This window comes from Meriones unguiculatus, chromosome 16 (genome assembly GCF_030254825.1).
Source record: "Meriones unguiculatus strain TT.TT164.6M chromosome 16, Bangor_MerUng_6.1, whole genome shotgun sequence".
NCBI lineage: Eukaryota > Metazoa > Chordata > Mammalia > Rodentia > Muridae > Meriones > Meriones unguiculatus.
In genome coordinates, this window is record NC_083363.1 from 37,402,627 (window position 1) to 37,416,666 (window position 14,040).

Sequence of the window (14,040 nt, forward strand, 5' to 3'; positions counted from 1 at the left end):
GGAGGAAAACACATTAAGATATTTATTCTGTTCCAAAACATTGTCACTGTGTGAAAGGAATGGCTGCTCGCTCAGAGCCGCTCTGCTCACACAAAGTTCTGAGCAATGGCCAATACCTTGGAATACTCTCCTTCTTTCTTGCGAAGGCTGCTTGGGATAGGTATTTTAATTCGAGTCCCCACAGGGTTCCCGTTGTCCTCAATGAGGACCACATTGTTGGAGTCAAACTTGGGGGTCATTGGGGGGCCAGGCATGCGGTGCCCCACAATGAGTGCTCTCTTCTTCTGGCCCCTGATGGCCAGCAGGATCTGGTCGCCCACCTTGCCCACCCCACTTTTGTTATAGACTTGGATGCACCGAGGAGGCCGATGGTACGGGGTGGTCCCCAGGGCGCTATTGTCCACCACGCGCACCCGAGTCATCTTCTGGATCGCGCCAAGGTTCCCAGAGGTGCTGGAGGGAGAGGAGAAAAAAAAGTCTGTGACATGGCTCTCTGTGGACCACCGGGCACGGATATAGAGGACAAGAAGGTGCATGTCAGCCACGTGCATATACACACATGTAGACACTGAGCAGAGTATGACCCAGAAGCCAAAACAAGAAACCAGGGATTGCGAAGCCTTAACTACCCACTTCCTGATAATGGAGAGCTTCTGGGACGGTTTGCTGGCGGATACCTGTGATCCTAGCACTTGACAGCCTAGGCAGGAAGCTCACAGACCCGCGTGTGGTACTCAGTGAGACCCTCTCATAAAACCAAGCGCTTCTACCCGGTGTCAAGAAGCCAATTTTTCTGTGACAGCAAACTCCGTGGGATACCTCATCTCCAGCCTTTGGATTCTGAAAGTCGAGGAGGGCTGAAGGCATTTCCACAGAGCCTCACCCCTGCCAACCCTGCAGAACCTGCTTCCCCAGGTCCTGCGTCACTGTTCTGGTAGTCTGGGAAGCTGTGGACTCTATCTGAGGAAGCCCTGACACAACCCAGCAGAAACTGGAAGCTGTCAGGGTAACCACTCCGACACTAGCAAAGGGGTTTCGTTTTGTTTTGTTTTGTTTTGTTTTGTTTTTTTTGAGATGGATCTTCAACGTTGCCCAAACTCCTGCGACCAAGCCATCCCCCTGCCTCAGCCTCCAGACGGGGTCGGGGGAGGAGATGGGCCTACAGCTTGCAGCACCACTACCCCCAAAACATTCCTTTCCAGAAACAGAACAGTTTTACGGGCGGATCCAGTCTTGCCACCATGGATTTCCCTCTCCCCTAAGTCGGGTGTCACCGCTAAGTGTGCGGTTCTCTAGCACAATCCCAGGGCCTCCCAACTAGCGATTCTACCTCTAGGCCACGTCTCTCCTTTGCTTAGCCACAGAGCGCCCTCTGATGTGTACTCCACACTGCAAGCTAGGGAGGGCCCGACTGACCTGTCCCGCTTTGCAACCCACTCCGCTGCTGCTGCTGCTGCTGCTGCAAAGGGCTTCTCCAAAAACTCCCTAGGGACCTGGACAGGCCGTACCCACTTTCCTTCTGGGCACCCTCATCTTCCCTTAACAGCTCTCCTGAGACCCAAGAAGCACTCACGAAACCTCTCTCTGCTATACTATAAACTCATCTCATCACGTTCTTTTCAAAAACATGTATTCAAAAGTATTTTTATTTAGTGTGTGTGTGTGTGTGTGTGTGTGTGTGTGTGCGCACACATACACATGTGGAGGCATGAGGACAACTTACGGGAGTTGGCACTCTCCTTCCGCCATGTGGATCCTAGGGATGGAACTCACCCTGGTCACCAGGCCTGGTGGCAGCCACCATTACTGCTGAGCCACTTTCCCCACGCTCATCACGTCTTAGGGTTAGCTGCCTCACAGCTCATTTCTGAGGCCTACCGTGAGAGCTGCTACACTAGAGGCCGTCCTCGTTCACCTCTGCGGGACGCAGTGAGGAACTGGGAAGTGGCGTCTCAGAGGGGAGGGCACTGTGGCTGGTGTGGGGCCATCATGGCTTGGTAGGAAAGCGTGTACTGACAAGAACTGTGTAATTTTGTAAAGGTCAGTTTTGCTGGGCGTGGTGGTACAAGAATACAATCCTTGCTACTTGGGAGACTGAGGCAGGAAGATGGTAAGTGCAAAGTCCTGTGGGCTCCAGAGTGAGCTCAAGGTCGGCTTGGGCAACTCTGCAACCCTAGTGTTCAGGAAGCCAATGGGGAAAAAGTTGGCCAGCCTGGTCTACAGGGAAATGTCCAGGCCTGCTACAGCTACACAGGGAAACTTTATTGTACCAGGCAAACAAAAACAACAAGAACAAAAAATAAAATGTAAAAGGAGGTTGGAAAAACAAAATTCAGCAGGTGGCTCAGCACACGAAGGTGCTTGCCACCAAACACAACAACCTGAGTTTGATCCAAGACCCATGCTGTGGAGAGGACCAGTTTATGCCCGTTGCCCTCTGACCTCCATGTGCACCCTGACACTTGCACGCACACACACACACACACACACACACACACACACCTGAAATCTTTTGAAATGTCAGGGGTTTTAAAGCCCTCTTGACAGGATCAAGAGCTGTCACTCTAAGGAACTGGAACTGGCAGGGACTGAAAATGAACAGCTTCTATCATAGGCCACCCTTTGCTCACATCTGTCCTCTCCCTCCCCCGTGCTAAATCCCAGCTCAGGCTGACCCCAGGACAGTTCTGTGAAGTTTCTTCTCCCATTCCAGTCACCACAGGATCCAGCCAGAGTGGCAGGCTTACCCAGGGAAACTTCTCTAAGAACAAGATGTTAAGCATTACCTGAAGTAGCGCTGGCTGAATGCTCTGCTGACATGGGCCAAGGGGCCCAAGAGGCCAGTGAGGATAGCCATGGAGGATCCCAAGACAGCAAACCTGCAGGAAAGGGGGACAGAGTCTGTTTTCTCTGGGGACTTGTGTGGGCGAGGACACTGTAGCACAAGTGTCCTTATTTAGTGATTCTTATTTAGTCACTAAATAAGAATCTTAGCGTTTGTAAGATCCACGGATGATTAGACAAGACTCCAGCTCCCAGTTCTGCTGAGTCACATTCCCACTCTGGTCAGCTGGGAACAGACCAGCCGTTACAGACCAGCGGTGAAAATGCCGACCGCCCTCAGCTCTCCCCAAGGCAGTCCTCTGGCATACCCCAGTTAGCCGCAACTTCCTAAGAGGGCTACAAAACCGAATGCCATTTCCCTTCTTGACACCCATGTGCCTTCTGAAACTCAGTTCAGGACCCTGGAAGAAAGCAGATTAGCTAGCGCTGATGGCTCATCCCTGCAAGCCCAGCCCATGGAAGGCCTAGGCTGGAGGATGAAAAGCTCCAGACCTGTGAGCTACGTGGTGAACTCCAGGCCAACGCAGGCTACCTGAGACCCTGTCTCAAAGAAATTATTAAAGACAAAACAAAACATGCGACTGGAGAGATGGCTCAGTGGTTAAGGGCACTGGCTCTTCTTGCAGAGGACCTGGGTTCAGTTCCCACCACCCACATGGTGGTTCACAATTATCTATAACTCCAGTTCCAGGGACCAGACATCCCTCCTGGCCTCCTTAGGCATCAGGCACACATGTATTGCAGCTACATATATGTAGGTAAACACTAGTATGCATGAAACAAAAATAAAAACATTTTCCGAAAGGTTGAGAATATAGCTCAGTGGTAGGGTGCTTACATACATCCTGGGTTCGGTCTTTAGTGCTCAAGTGGGGTGAAAATGGTGATGATCTGAGCAGCTTCCTAGGTCGCCTGTCATACATCACCCTTGCCCCAAATGTGAATGCCAGGACACCTGGAAAGCCCAAGGTCGTCGGCAAAGTAGGGCCAAAGCCACCCTTGCCAAGGTACTGACCAAAGTCTATATTTGGGTGAGGCTCCCCCACAGCACAGTGGCCTGGAAAAACTTCCGCAGGCAGGAGACAGAGCTACAGTGCCTAAGCGGCAGGAGTCCAGTTGGCTCTGCTGCTCCCTAGAACGCACCAACACAGAAGTGGAAAGGTCCTGCAGGCCGGAGCATCGCTGTAGCATGATGAAGAAAAGCATGCCACCAACCAGGCGGGGATCCCAGCTGTAAGCAGGCCAGCTCTTCCACCCAGACGCCCCAGAGGGCACCGCTGGAGAACCCTGCAGAGCCATGCTTGTGCACTGGAGTATTTACACACAGCTTTGTTTAGTGAGGCTTCAAAGCGCCGCAGATAAGACTATTTAATAAAGGCGGGGGCGGGGGAGGGCTCACCACTCACTTCCACAGGAATACCGGGGCATTCCATAAATGCCTGTCACTTGGTGCCTAGCCTCAAATCCCAGCACCTCGGTGTTCTCCCTGGGACACCGGTGGTGTTGGCCCACTCTCCAATCAGAAAACGACTTGAAACAGAGGGCAGCTAACCCAGGACCAGTGGACACACAGAGGCCAACAGCCGAGCCCATACTAACTTGAAGATCCTGGGCTGCTGAGCCCAGACACTGCGCAGCGCAGCACAGGCTGGGCGCCCCCACCCACCAGCTCATTTCCTCTTCCCACCTCATTTCATAGATGAGGAGACACTGAGGTACAGGCACTTTCCGTGGTCTACACAGAGCCCTACAACCAGCCTCGGCCTCAGGACGTTCCCTCTGCACCCCTCAGGCTTTGAGTTGTCAGGCCGCTGTTTTCTTGAACATTTGCTGCAGCAGTTAGAACACAGCACACACCAGGCTAAACACTGTGTGCTGTCATCTCACTGAATTCACTAACACTACTGTGCAGAGCATACCATTGTTGACCTCCTTGTTACACACACACACACACACACACACACACACACACACGAGGCCAGAGATTTTAAGTAAGTTGACCATTGTGACAAAGTGAGGAGTAACGGGCTGAAATCTGAACCACAGTCATCGGCTTCCTGAGCCCATTACACACTTACTCAACCAGGAGTAAACATGGCAACATAAATATTAGTATTTCTCCAACTGTTAACAAACTCTAATTGCAGAGCTAGGTGTGATGACGCATGCCTTCAGGCCCAGCACTCGGGAGGCAGAGGCAGGTGGATCTCTGTAAGTTTGAGGCCAGCCTGGTCTACAGAGTAAGTTCTAGGACTGCCAGAATATAGATAAACCTCCATCTCAAAAAACTAAAAAACAGAGCCCTGACAGTCTAGGGTCAGATAGAAGGGGAGGAGGTCCTCCCGTATTGGTGGACAAGGGGAGGGGCTCACGGGAGAAAAGGGAGGGAGGGTGGGGCTGGGAGGAGATGAGAGAGGGGACTGCAGCTGGGATACAAAGTGAATAAATTGTAATAAGTAAATACATAAATAAAATTAAAATTAAAAATAAAAAGTATGTAAATAAAAACAAAAATCATTAAAAACAAAACAAAGCAATCCCCCCTAACCCACTGACATTATATGTCCACTTTACTCATAGGGCCCTCATTGCCTGCTCTACAACTTGAAAACCCAGGTGAGGAGGATTTGTGTTGTGGCTCTAGGATGGCACCTAGCACCTCAAGCTGTTTGGAGAGCACTCCGCAGCTGAGCACCACCCCAGCCCCCATCTAAGTTCTGAAGACAATCTGTGGTGTCAGCAGCAAGAAAGGCTCGCGTGCTGTGCATAACTAAAAATGGGTACAAAACCACCACAGCTCTGATGGGCAGCCAGCCTGTGCCCTCAAACCCCGGACAAGCTGGGCCATTTGATGCCAGCAGGCCCTCAGGCTCACAGGGACTCCCTGGCTATTCAAAATGAATCGAATGCAGCCCACGCTGCCCATCCTGAGGTCATAGGGACCTCACCCCTTGCTACTTACCACCCCAAATCCAGACACTTAGAAGGATATCTCAAATGGCTACAGGGGCTGGGAAGGCAGGGACTTTGTGCCCTACCCTCAAGCATGGGGGCCATGCCTCCAGGGAAGACTTCAGGTTTGTTTGTTTTTTTTTTTCTTCTTTGAGATAGGGTGTCTCTGTGCAGCCTTGGCTGGCCTTGAATTCACAGAGACTGGCACGCTTCTGCCTCCCAAGTGCTGGGTTAAAGGTGTGCTCCTCCGCTGCTCAGCTTCAACTTTCGTAAGAAAAGGTCCATGGTTACTTTCACTGTTTCTAATGTATCCGCTCCTGTGATCTCTGACCTCAACCCCAGCTGACTTAGCAGTGAAAAGACAACAGTATGCACTGCTGTGGCCCTAAGGCACAGTCGCAGACGCTCACTTCCTGGCCTTATTCCTCAAAAGACAGCTGCGACTCCCAGACTGGGTAAAGATCTCAGGTCCAGAAAGACAGCAGAAATGCAATAAATAAATTAGGTGCCATGCTCCCCCACTCTGGAGCCCCCCGCCACCAAGATGATGCTAGTGTTAGGGGAAGCCCATGCTTTTGTCTGCAAGGCCCCGGAAGCATCTCCCAGTCTACAGTGGACACTGCCCACATCAAAATAACAACTGCTTCAGGTGGGGGTGAGGGATGTGCTACAGGACAGCAAAAGACTTCAAGGAAGCTCTTAACAGGCCTTTGCAGATCTGCTAGCATGAGCCCATCCTGGCACATGGAATGCCATAACTCTCTGGAAGCCTTGCGTTTGCCCAGGGTACTTCTATGACACTCGCTTAGATGGAGCCAGGTTATTTGGAAGATTCCATGGCCAAAGGTGGCCTTTCATGTGACTTCCTGGTCAACTCTGCGTGCATCCTCCCATTTCGGTGCGAATGACAACCTGTCCTTCAAAGGGCAGGGTAGAGATGACTTACCGCGTCTGAGAGGCATGACCTTCCCACCACGGTCGAAAGCTCCACCATGCTGCAGAGGCACGGAGAGCAGGGATGTCAGAGCCGCACCACAGGTGGTGTGCACTGGGCTCGTCCATGCACACTGAGCTGAAACCGTGCTCTGTGAGGGCAGGGCCCAGCGCCTGCCTGCTTAGTGACTGCTGGAGGGTACAGCAGCTGTTGACACATGGCTGCAGCTAAGGGACTGTCAAGAGGAGTCCAGAGTTTCCATGCTCGCTGTGTTTGTTTGGACTTCTCTCTCTCTCTCTTTTTGCTTTTTTGAGACAGGGTTTCTCTGGGTAGCCTTGGCTGTCCTGGAACTCGGCCTCAAACTCAAAGATCCATGTGCCTCTACCTCCTGAGTGATAGGATCAAAGGCGTGTGCCGCTACTTCCCAGCTTGACTCTCTTTTTCATATACCCAGGCTTCTGATATTGTAAAGGAGTAGTTATCAACCCATGGGTTGTGACCCCTCTGGGATTTCTCATGGGCGTCACCTAAGACCATTAGAAAACACACATGCTTACATTACGATTCAAAACAGCAGAAAAATTAGTTATGAAGTAGCAACAAAAATAATTTAAGGGTTTGGGAGCACCACAACATGAGGAACGGTATTAACGGGTCACATCATTAAGGTTGAGAACCACGTTTAGAGGGTTCATTTTTAGTTTGTTTTCTTTGGGGGCGGGTTGGATTTTTAGCTACTTCTCATACTCAAGGCTAGACCAGCAATCAAGGAGGCACCCAACTTGCTATGTTTTTTTTGGGGGGAGGAAGGGAAGTACCGTTATTTGAGAATATTTATTACTGAGTGTGTCATGGAACACATGTAGATGGTAACTGTGGAGTTGGGTTCTGGGGAACTGATTTAGGTCCTCAGCCTTGTGCACAAGCGAGCTACTGCCTTGCTGAGCCATCTTTGAGGTATTACTTGGGTTTTGAACTTCAGTTACAAAGTAACCAGCAGAGCAGCTCTGTATACAATTACGAAGTGCATGGGGCATCACAGACCTACACATTGTTTCCAAGCCAGGCCAGCTGGCACATACCTTCAGTTCCAGCACTCTGGAGGCAGCAGGAAGCGGAGTCACCTTTAGTTCAACACCAGCCTGGGAATTCCAAGCCAGCTTTACCTTCAGAATGAGACCCTGACTCCAACAACAAATAAATCAAATGTTGGAAAAAGCAAAGGTCTGGGCCACTCTGAAGAATTACAAAAAGACCTCCACAACCCTCCCCCCCATACAGACCCTTCCCATTATTTGATCAATAAACACTTGTATTTGTTGCTTGAACACTCGTTACTGTTTCCCTACTCGCCCATTCTCTTTAAGGAGTTTATTTTGTGCATACAGTTTAATCTCTCACAAGTCTAATGTGTTGCAATTCTCAAAGTACCCTCACCAGAGTACTTTCCTTGATGGTTTCATTCCTAGGCACCCGATGGAAACAGAAAAACAAGTAAGAACTGGTAACTGCCTGGAAGAGGCTGGACCAGCTGAGGACTGAGGACTTGCCATCACTTTGCTGGCAGATGCACGAAATCAGAAATGGTACTTCTGTTTGCTACTCCACCAGGTTTATAAGGCAACCAAATCCAAACCAGAGCTCAAACCTGTTCCTACCCAGCACACCCTGCAGGGCAATGGTAAGGCTCAGATGCAGTCCTACCCACTGAAAAACTTCACCCAAACCAAACACAACACTTCGTGTGGGCGTGAAGGCTGCCACACATCTTTAAAAACTCAAGAAACCAAAAGCCGTCTTTGCTGCAGTGGTGCACACCTGTGATCCAACAGCGGGGATGCGGCAGACAGAAGGATCAGGAGTTCAAGGCCAGCCTAGGTTACACAAGACTGTCAAGAAGAAAAGAAAACAACAAAACAACCAAGACCAGGCACGGTGGTTCATGCCTATAATCCTAGCACTTGGGAGTCAGAGGCAAGTAGATCTTGGGAGTTCAAGATCTACAGCCTGGTCTACATACTGAATTCTAGGCTACACAGTAACACACTGTCAATAATAATAATACCCACAGCCCAGGGCAAAGCAGAAACCAGCTTGACTCACCTGCCAGCCAGTTTTCACAGCATCACTACCAATGACCAGAGCTCCCTGTAACAACATGATGATCGATTTCTACTATGGCTGCCCCTGAACAACCCATTTCTCAACTTGGTCTACAGTTTTTATCTCACATTTAACTTTCTATGAGGTCTTAACTGAGCCAGTGGCAAGGAGCCAGGAATAAGATTTCAGGAAGCCAAAGGAATGTGGGGCAGCAAGGTTAGCAGCAAAGAGGAAATGCTGCCGGCAGGACTCATCTCAGTGGCCGCCTCTCTTCTCTAACTAAGACTGTGACCTTAGACCACTTCTTCAGGTCTTGGAACTGTCGACCGAACTGGGAAGAGTAAAGCCACATGGATATGAAAGTGCTTTAGCATCTTCGGTTGGGGGAATCCTGGTCTACTGAGTAAACACCTGGTTTCCTGGGCCTGGGGCCAGCAAGAGTAGCCTCACTCCTCCATCACAGGCTCCGCCATCTCAAATCCCACAGTCCTCCAGGTGCTTCTCAGCTTAGAGGAGAAACAGGGAAGTGCTTCCTGACTTTCAAGGACAGGCATGATTCTTAAGAGTGTTTTGATTGGGGACTTCCTACCCTACTTCCCCAGTGAATAATAAGCTACTGACAGCTCCTTATGGGTCAACATATTTTGTGACCCAGAACAACACAGGGTGATTAAGGGGAGCCCTGAATCACAGTCCGTTCCTGAACACTGACTATAACTGTTAACATACCTGTAAAATTATACCAGAGAGACAGAAGGATCATGGGTCTGAGGCCAGTCGGGGCTCCATGGGACAGGGTCTCACATAAACACACAATCAAATAAATACAGGTTAAATGATACCCTGGTTTCTTGAGGCCTTCCTAAGCTCCCATAGTTCTGAAGAACATGAAGAATGAAAACATACATTTGGGCAGGTACACATATGACCGATCAAGACAATCGTTAAGGGACTTTTGCTTTAATCCTAGCACTTGGGAGGCAGAGGCAAGCAGATCTGAGTTTCGAGGCCATCCTGCTCTACAGAGTGAGTTCCAGAACAGCCAGGGCTACACCTCATCTTGGAAAAAAACGAAATTAAGGACTTTTGCATCATCCGAGATTTTAAGCACTGTGCTCAGATAACACATGCCACATAAAAAATGAATTCAGGAACCCAGAGGCTCAGAGTCATACTTTATTATTTTTTAAAATAGAATTTTTAAAGTAGAATTTCAGAAACATCTTCCAGTGACCTCCAGGAGTCCCTCCATTTCTGTCTGCTAGATACCCGTTATCAGTGCTGTTTGGCCTCAAAGTGAATTTTATTGTTCCAGGGAGTGGGTCACATTAGATTTCCATATTTACACACCCAAATCAACACAATATGTAAAAAGTCCCACAGGAAAGACACATCCAAGAACCCCTGTGTGTAAAACGGATAACCCAAAAACATCACAACAGATCCTTTTCATCAAATACTTTTTCCCCCCCATTTTTCAAGACAGGGTTTCTCTGCGTAGTCCTGGCTGTCCTGGAACCCACTCTGTAGACCAGGCTAGCCTTGAACTTGGGAGATCCACTTGCCTCTGCCTCCCGAGGGCTGGGATTAAAGGCGTGTGCCTCTGCAGCGCAGCCGCCACCACTGCCAGCCCCGCTGTTCGGTCTATACAACTCCTCAGAACCCAGACCTGCAGAGTCCTACAACTAAGCACTCTACAGTGACAACCACTGACCCATCTTCTTTCCCTTACCAAAAAAAAAAAAAAATCCTCAAGGTTTGTATGTTTGTTGAGACAGGGTCTCAGGCAAGCTCAAGCTGGCCTTAAACCCCCAAAGCAGCTGTGGATGGTCTTGAACACCTGCCTACGTCTAGGATTACAGGCAAGCCCCGCTGCTGGCCCATTCCAATTTCCTCCTGATTGGTATTACCAACTGCACCTTCACAGGATTTAAACTGGCTGAAAACTCAAGCAGAGGAAATCGAGAAGCATTACAAGACGCTTTTCCAAACTTTCCTGTGACGCACAGAAACAGTCTAAGACACCTAATACACGCCCATGACCTTGTGTCCCAAGACAGTACTGTTAAGTGCAACACACACACACACACACACACACACACACAGATGGCCATGGTCTACTAAACTGATTTTCAAGTCACTCATGGGAATGTTTGAAAGGCACTTCAGCAGACCAAACCTGACACTCCAGCTACAAACGGGCAGCTGATCGCCTACATACAACAGACACACTGACCAGAATGGCAGTGTCCAGCCGTGGTGCAAGACTCTGGGTGCCAGCCCTTCCCAAGTCACCCAAGGTGTCTCCGTCTCAGCTCTCGTGACTGCTACACAACCCGTCCCTGAACGTCTCAGTGTGTGAGGTCCGCTTACTACGTGCAGTGGAAAGCAGTATTTCCTTCTGTCCCCTTTAAGAACCCGAAATTAAACAGGTGGTGTTTGTCCCGTCCTTGTGATCGTGATGTGTGGTGACATACAGAAAAGAGGCGCTCCGCCTCTCCGGTCTTAACCCCTGCTAGGTGAAGTCTTCGGTGAACTGAGAAAACAGGGAATTTCCTGGACCAAAGCAGTCATTCGGCCTGACAGAAGCGAAAGTAACGCCTCCCGCTTTACATCGCAGAAGTTTCTGGCAAACTCATCTCCAGACCCAGAAGGAGAGAGGAGCAGATAGATAAACTTTAGGAGACGCGCCAGAGCAACCAGCCTAAGCCACTTGGCAGCAGGCTACACTGCAGCACCCCATTCCCCAAAGCTCCACGTCCTGGATGAGGGTAAGCAGGTGAGTGCATGGCGGGGGGATGTGGAGGGACGGGGAGGCACGGACCCCGCAGCCCTGGGCAAACGGAAGGCAACAGGGTCCAGGTCTGAGGCCTCGTGAAGGGTGGGAACCCCTCTCATCTGTCCCTGGGTCCCAGTATGGCCTGTCCTCACCCCCTCCCCGGGAGCACCTCCCCTTCTGCATAGAAGAAAGGGGTAGCAGTAACACGAGGGGAGCAAGCTGCTCCCCGAGCCCCCATCATACCGCGTTGGCCGCCTGGGAATCTCCCGCCACGAACCCCGCTGGCAAGGCCCCGCCCCGCGACCTGCGCCTGCGCGCCAGCAGGGCTCCGTGAGTGCGCGCGCACTTTCTACGTGGACGGCGCGGAAGGCGGGCCCTCCTGGAGCCCCGCCCCCGGCTCTCCCTCCCTCCTCCCGCTCCCCCTCCCCCACGCGCTGCCGCGGCCGCCGCAGGAGCCCTGAGCTCAAGCCGCCCGGCGACGACTCCCCCTCCCCCTCCCCAGCCCCGCCCCGCCCGGAGCCGGGGCTCCCGAGTCGGAGCCGAGTCTGCGCCAAAGGGTGAGTACGAGGACCCCCTCCCCAGCACCCCTTACTTGGCGCATTGGATCTCACCACCACCCCAAGGAAGGGAAAAAAAAAAAAACCACCCGGACTCGGCTGCGCGTCTCCTCCCTTCCACCTCCTGCGGGACCCAGAGGTGCCCGGGGCCCCCGCGGGACCCAACGGAGGCATGCTTTGTCCCCAAACCCGCGCCGTCCCTGGCCAGATGTGAGTGCTCCCACCCCTGTCGGGGCTCCAGATGTGCGCCGTTCTCTGCCCCCGCCCCGCCGGGATATCCCAAGGGGTGGGACCCCCTCTGTCCCGGCCCTCGAGTGCCACTGTAGTCCCACCTGCGCCGTCCAGGTGCGCGGCTCCTGTGCGGCCCTCCCCCGGCCCCCCAGTTGCTCCCCAGCCGCCGGCGCCGCTGAAGGGAACCACCCGCCTCCGCCCCCGAGTTTTGCATTCTGGGGTCGCCGAGTCTGATGCCCTCGATCTCTTTTTATTCTTTCTCTTGTTGCTGGGGACGAAGCTGGCCTCAAACGAGGGGTCCGGGCCCGGGCAAAGGGCAGTGCTCGAGGAGGCTGGCACCAGACGGGCGGCTACCCCTAGCCCTGATAGGGACTGGTTTGCCGGCTGGAGAGGGCGGCTGGCCCGGGGAGCATGTCCTCTCCTGCGCCCCACACAGAGCAGTTCATTCATGAGCCGCCCGGGGCCTGCGTTGGAGGGTGCGGTGGGGAGAAGATTCAGAGGCGAATCCGGAGTAGGCAAAGGCCCCATTGAGGGGGAGGGGGCGCGCTTTGTCCCTCCAGGCTGTCTTGACCGCCTGGTGCCGAGTGTCCCGAAGCTTGTCGTTGTGTTACCCAGAAAAAAGAAGGACGCCCGGGAAGTGGGGAACGGAGGTCGGTCAGAGGGGCTGGCTGCCCTTGGGGCTTGTGTTGCCACCCGCCTTGGTCCCCTGGTCAGAAGTCTGGCGGCCCATTGCCCAGGCGTGGGCTTGGGGCGCTGCTCCCTACCTAGTACCACTCCCTGACCCCGAGCCTCCTCTGGAGTCTGCAGTAGTGTGGGGTGAGTGAGACTGTGCCCAGCCCCTCCTGAAGAGGGGCCCCCACAGTCCTCCACCGTCCTGATACGTGAGAGGAGGGGAAGGGGAGTGGCTGCCAGGCTCCGGCGGTGGGTACCGTGATGGGTACGCTGACAGCACCTTTGTCCCCGGGGTACCAGAGGGTCTACGCCCTGGCATGCCCCAGGTAACACATGCTGGGGCCTGCTGTTAGTTCATCCAGTTGCAGTGTTGGCCAATGAGTGAGTGAGTAGGTGGGTGGGGCTGTTTTGAGGCAGAAGATGGGGGATAAGTAGGTAAGAACCCCGTTTTGGACATCATACAAGTTCCTTCCAAGTGCAGCAGAGTGCTCAGAAGCCTGGGTTCAAATCCTAGCCCTGCTGTTCTTGCGCTGTGTGACCTTGACAAGATACTTAACCGGTCTGGACCTCTGTTTCTGTTTAAAAGTGTGAGTTGTTACTACCACCAACTTGGGTAGATCTTTGGGATCCAATAGTGTAACGCAGGTAAGGAGCCTGGCAGTCTGCCTGACGGTTGATCAATTATAATGGGTTCTCGGCTCTGAACCTCCTGACCTACCAATCACCTCTGATGCCCCACCTCGCCTACTGCAGGTGGATGGGGTACATTCAGAGACTCGGTTACAGAGTCCCTAAGGTAGAGGCAGGGTGCCCCCCGCCCACCCCGAGTTCTATTCTATTCCTATCATGGAATTGTATGTTTTGTTTTGGTCTCAACCAGCATTCCTCCACGAAAGCAGCCTCTTGGAGCCTGTTTCTTATTAATAACAGCTGTTTTGGGGTTTTGTTTCATTCGCCATGGGATGTGA

General features: G+C 52.2%; 2 protein-coding genes across 5 annotated transcripts in view; one reads left to right on the plus strand and one right to left on the minus strand.

Moving 5' to 3' along the window:
- Window positions 1–11,971, minus strand: Mrpl14 (mitochondrial ribosomal protein L14). Of its 2 annotated transcripts, none has more exons than XM_021649317.2 (3): window positions 11,856–11,971; window positions 2,787–2,879; window positions 1–453 (listed from the first exon to the last, which is right to left on the minus strand). In XM_021649317.2, exons 2-3 carry the CDS (start codon window positions 2,855–2,857, stop codon window positions 87–89), a joined length of 438 nt encoding a protein of 145 aa, XP_021504992.1. In that variant the 5' UTR covers window positions 2,858–2,879; window positions 11,856–11,971; the 3' UTR covers window positions 1–86. The 2 variants fall into 2 exon arrangements, with proteins under 2 accessions (XP_021504992.1, XP_021504993.1); XM_021649318.2 differs by lacking the exon at window positions 11,856–11,971 and adding an exon at window positions 11,070–11,228.
- Tmem63b (transmembrane protein 63B) overlaps window positions 11,376–14,040 on the plus strand; it is a 26,717-nt gene continuing 24,052 nt past the window's right edge. Inside the window, exon 1 of one of the 3 annotated variants that reach the window (XM_060369663.1) lies at window positions 11,376–11,612. The gene's annotated coding sequence lies outside the window, so the exon portion shown is untranslated. Of the gene's footprint in view, window positions 11,613–12,028; window positions 12,170–12,226; window positions 12,380–14,040 lie in introns of those variants that run through there. The other 2 variants (XM_021649297.2, XM_021649298.2) reach the window with 2 other exon arrangements.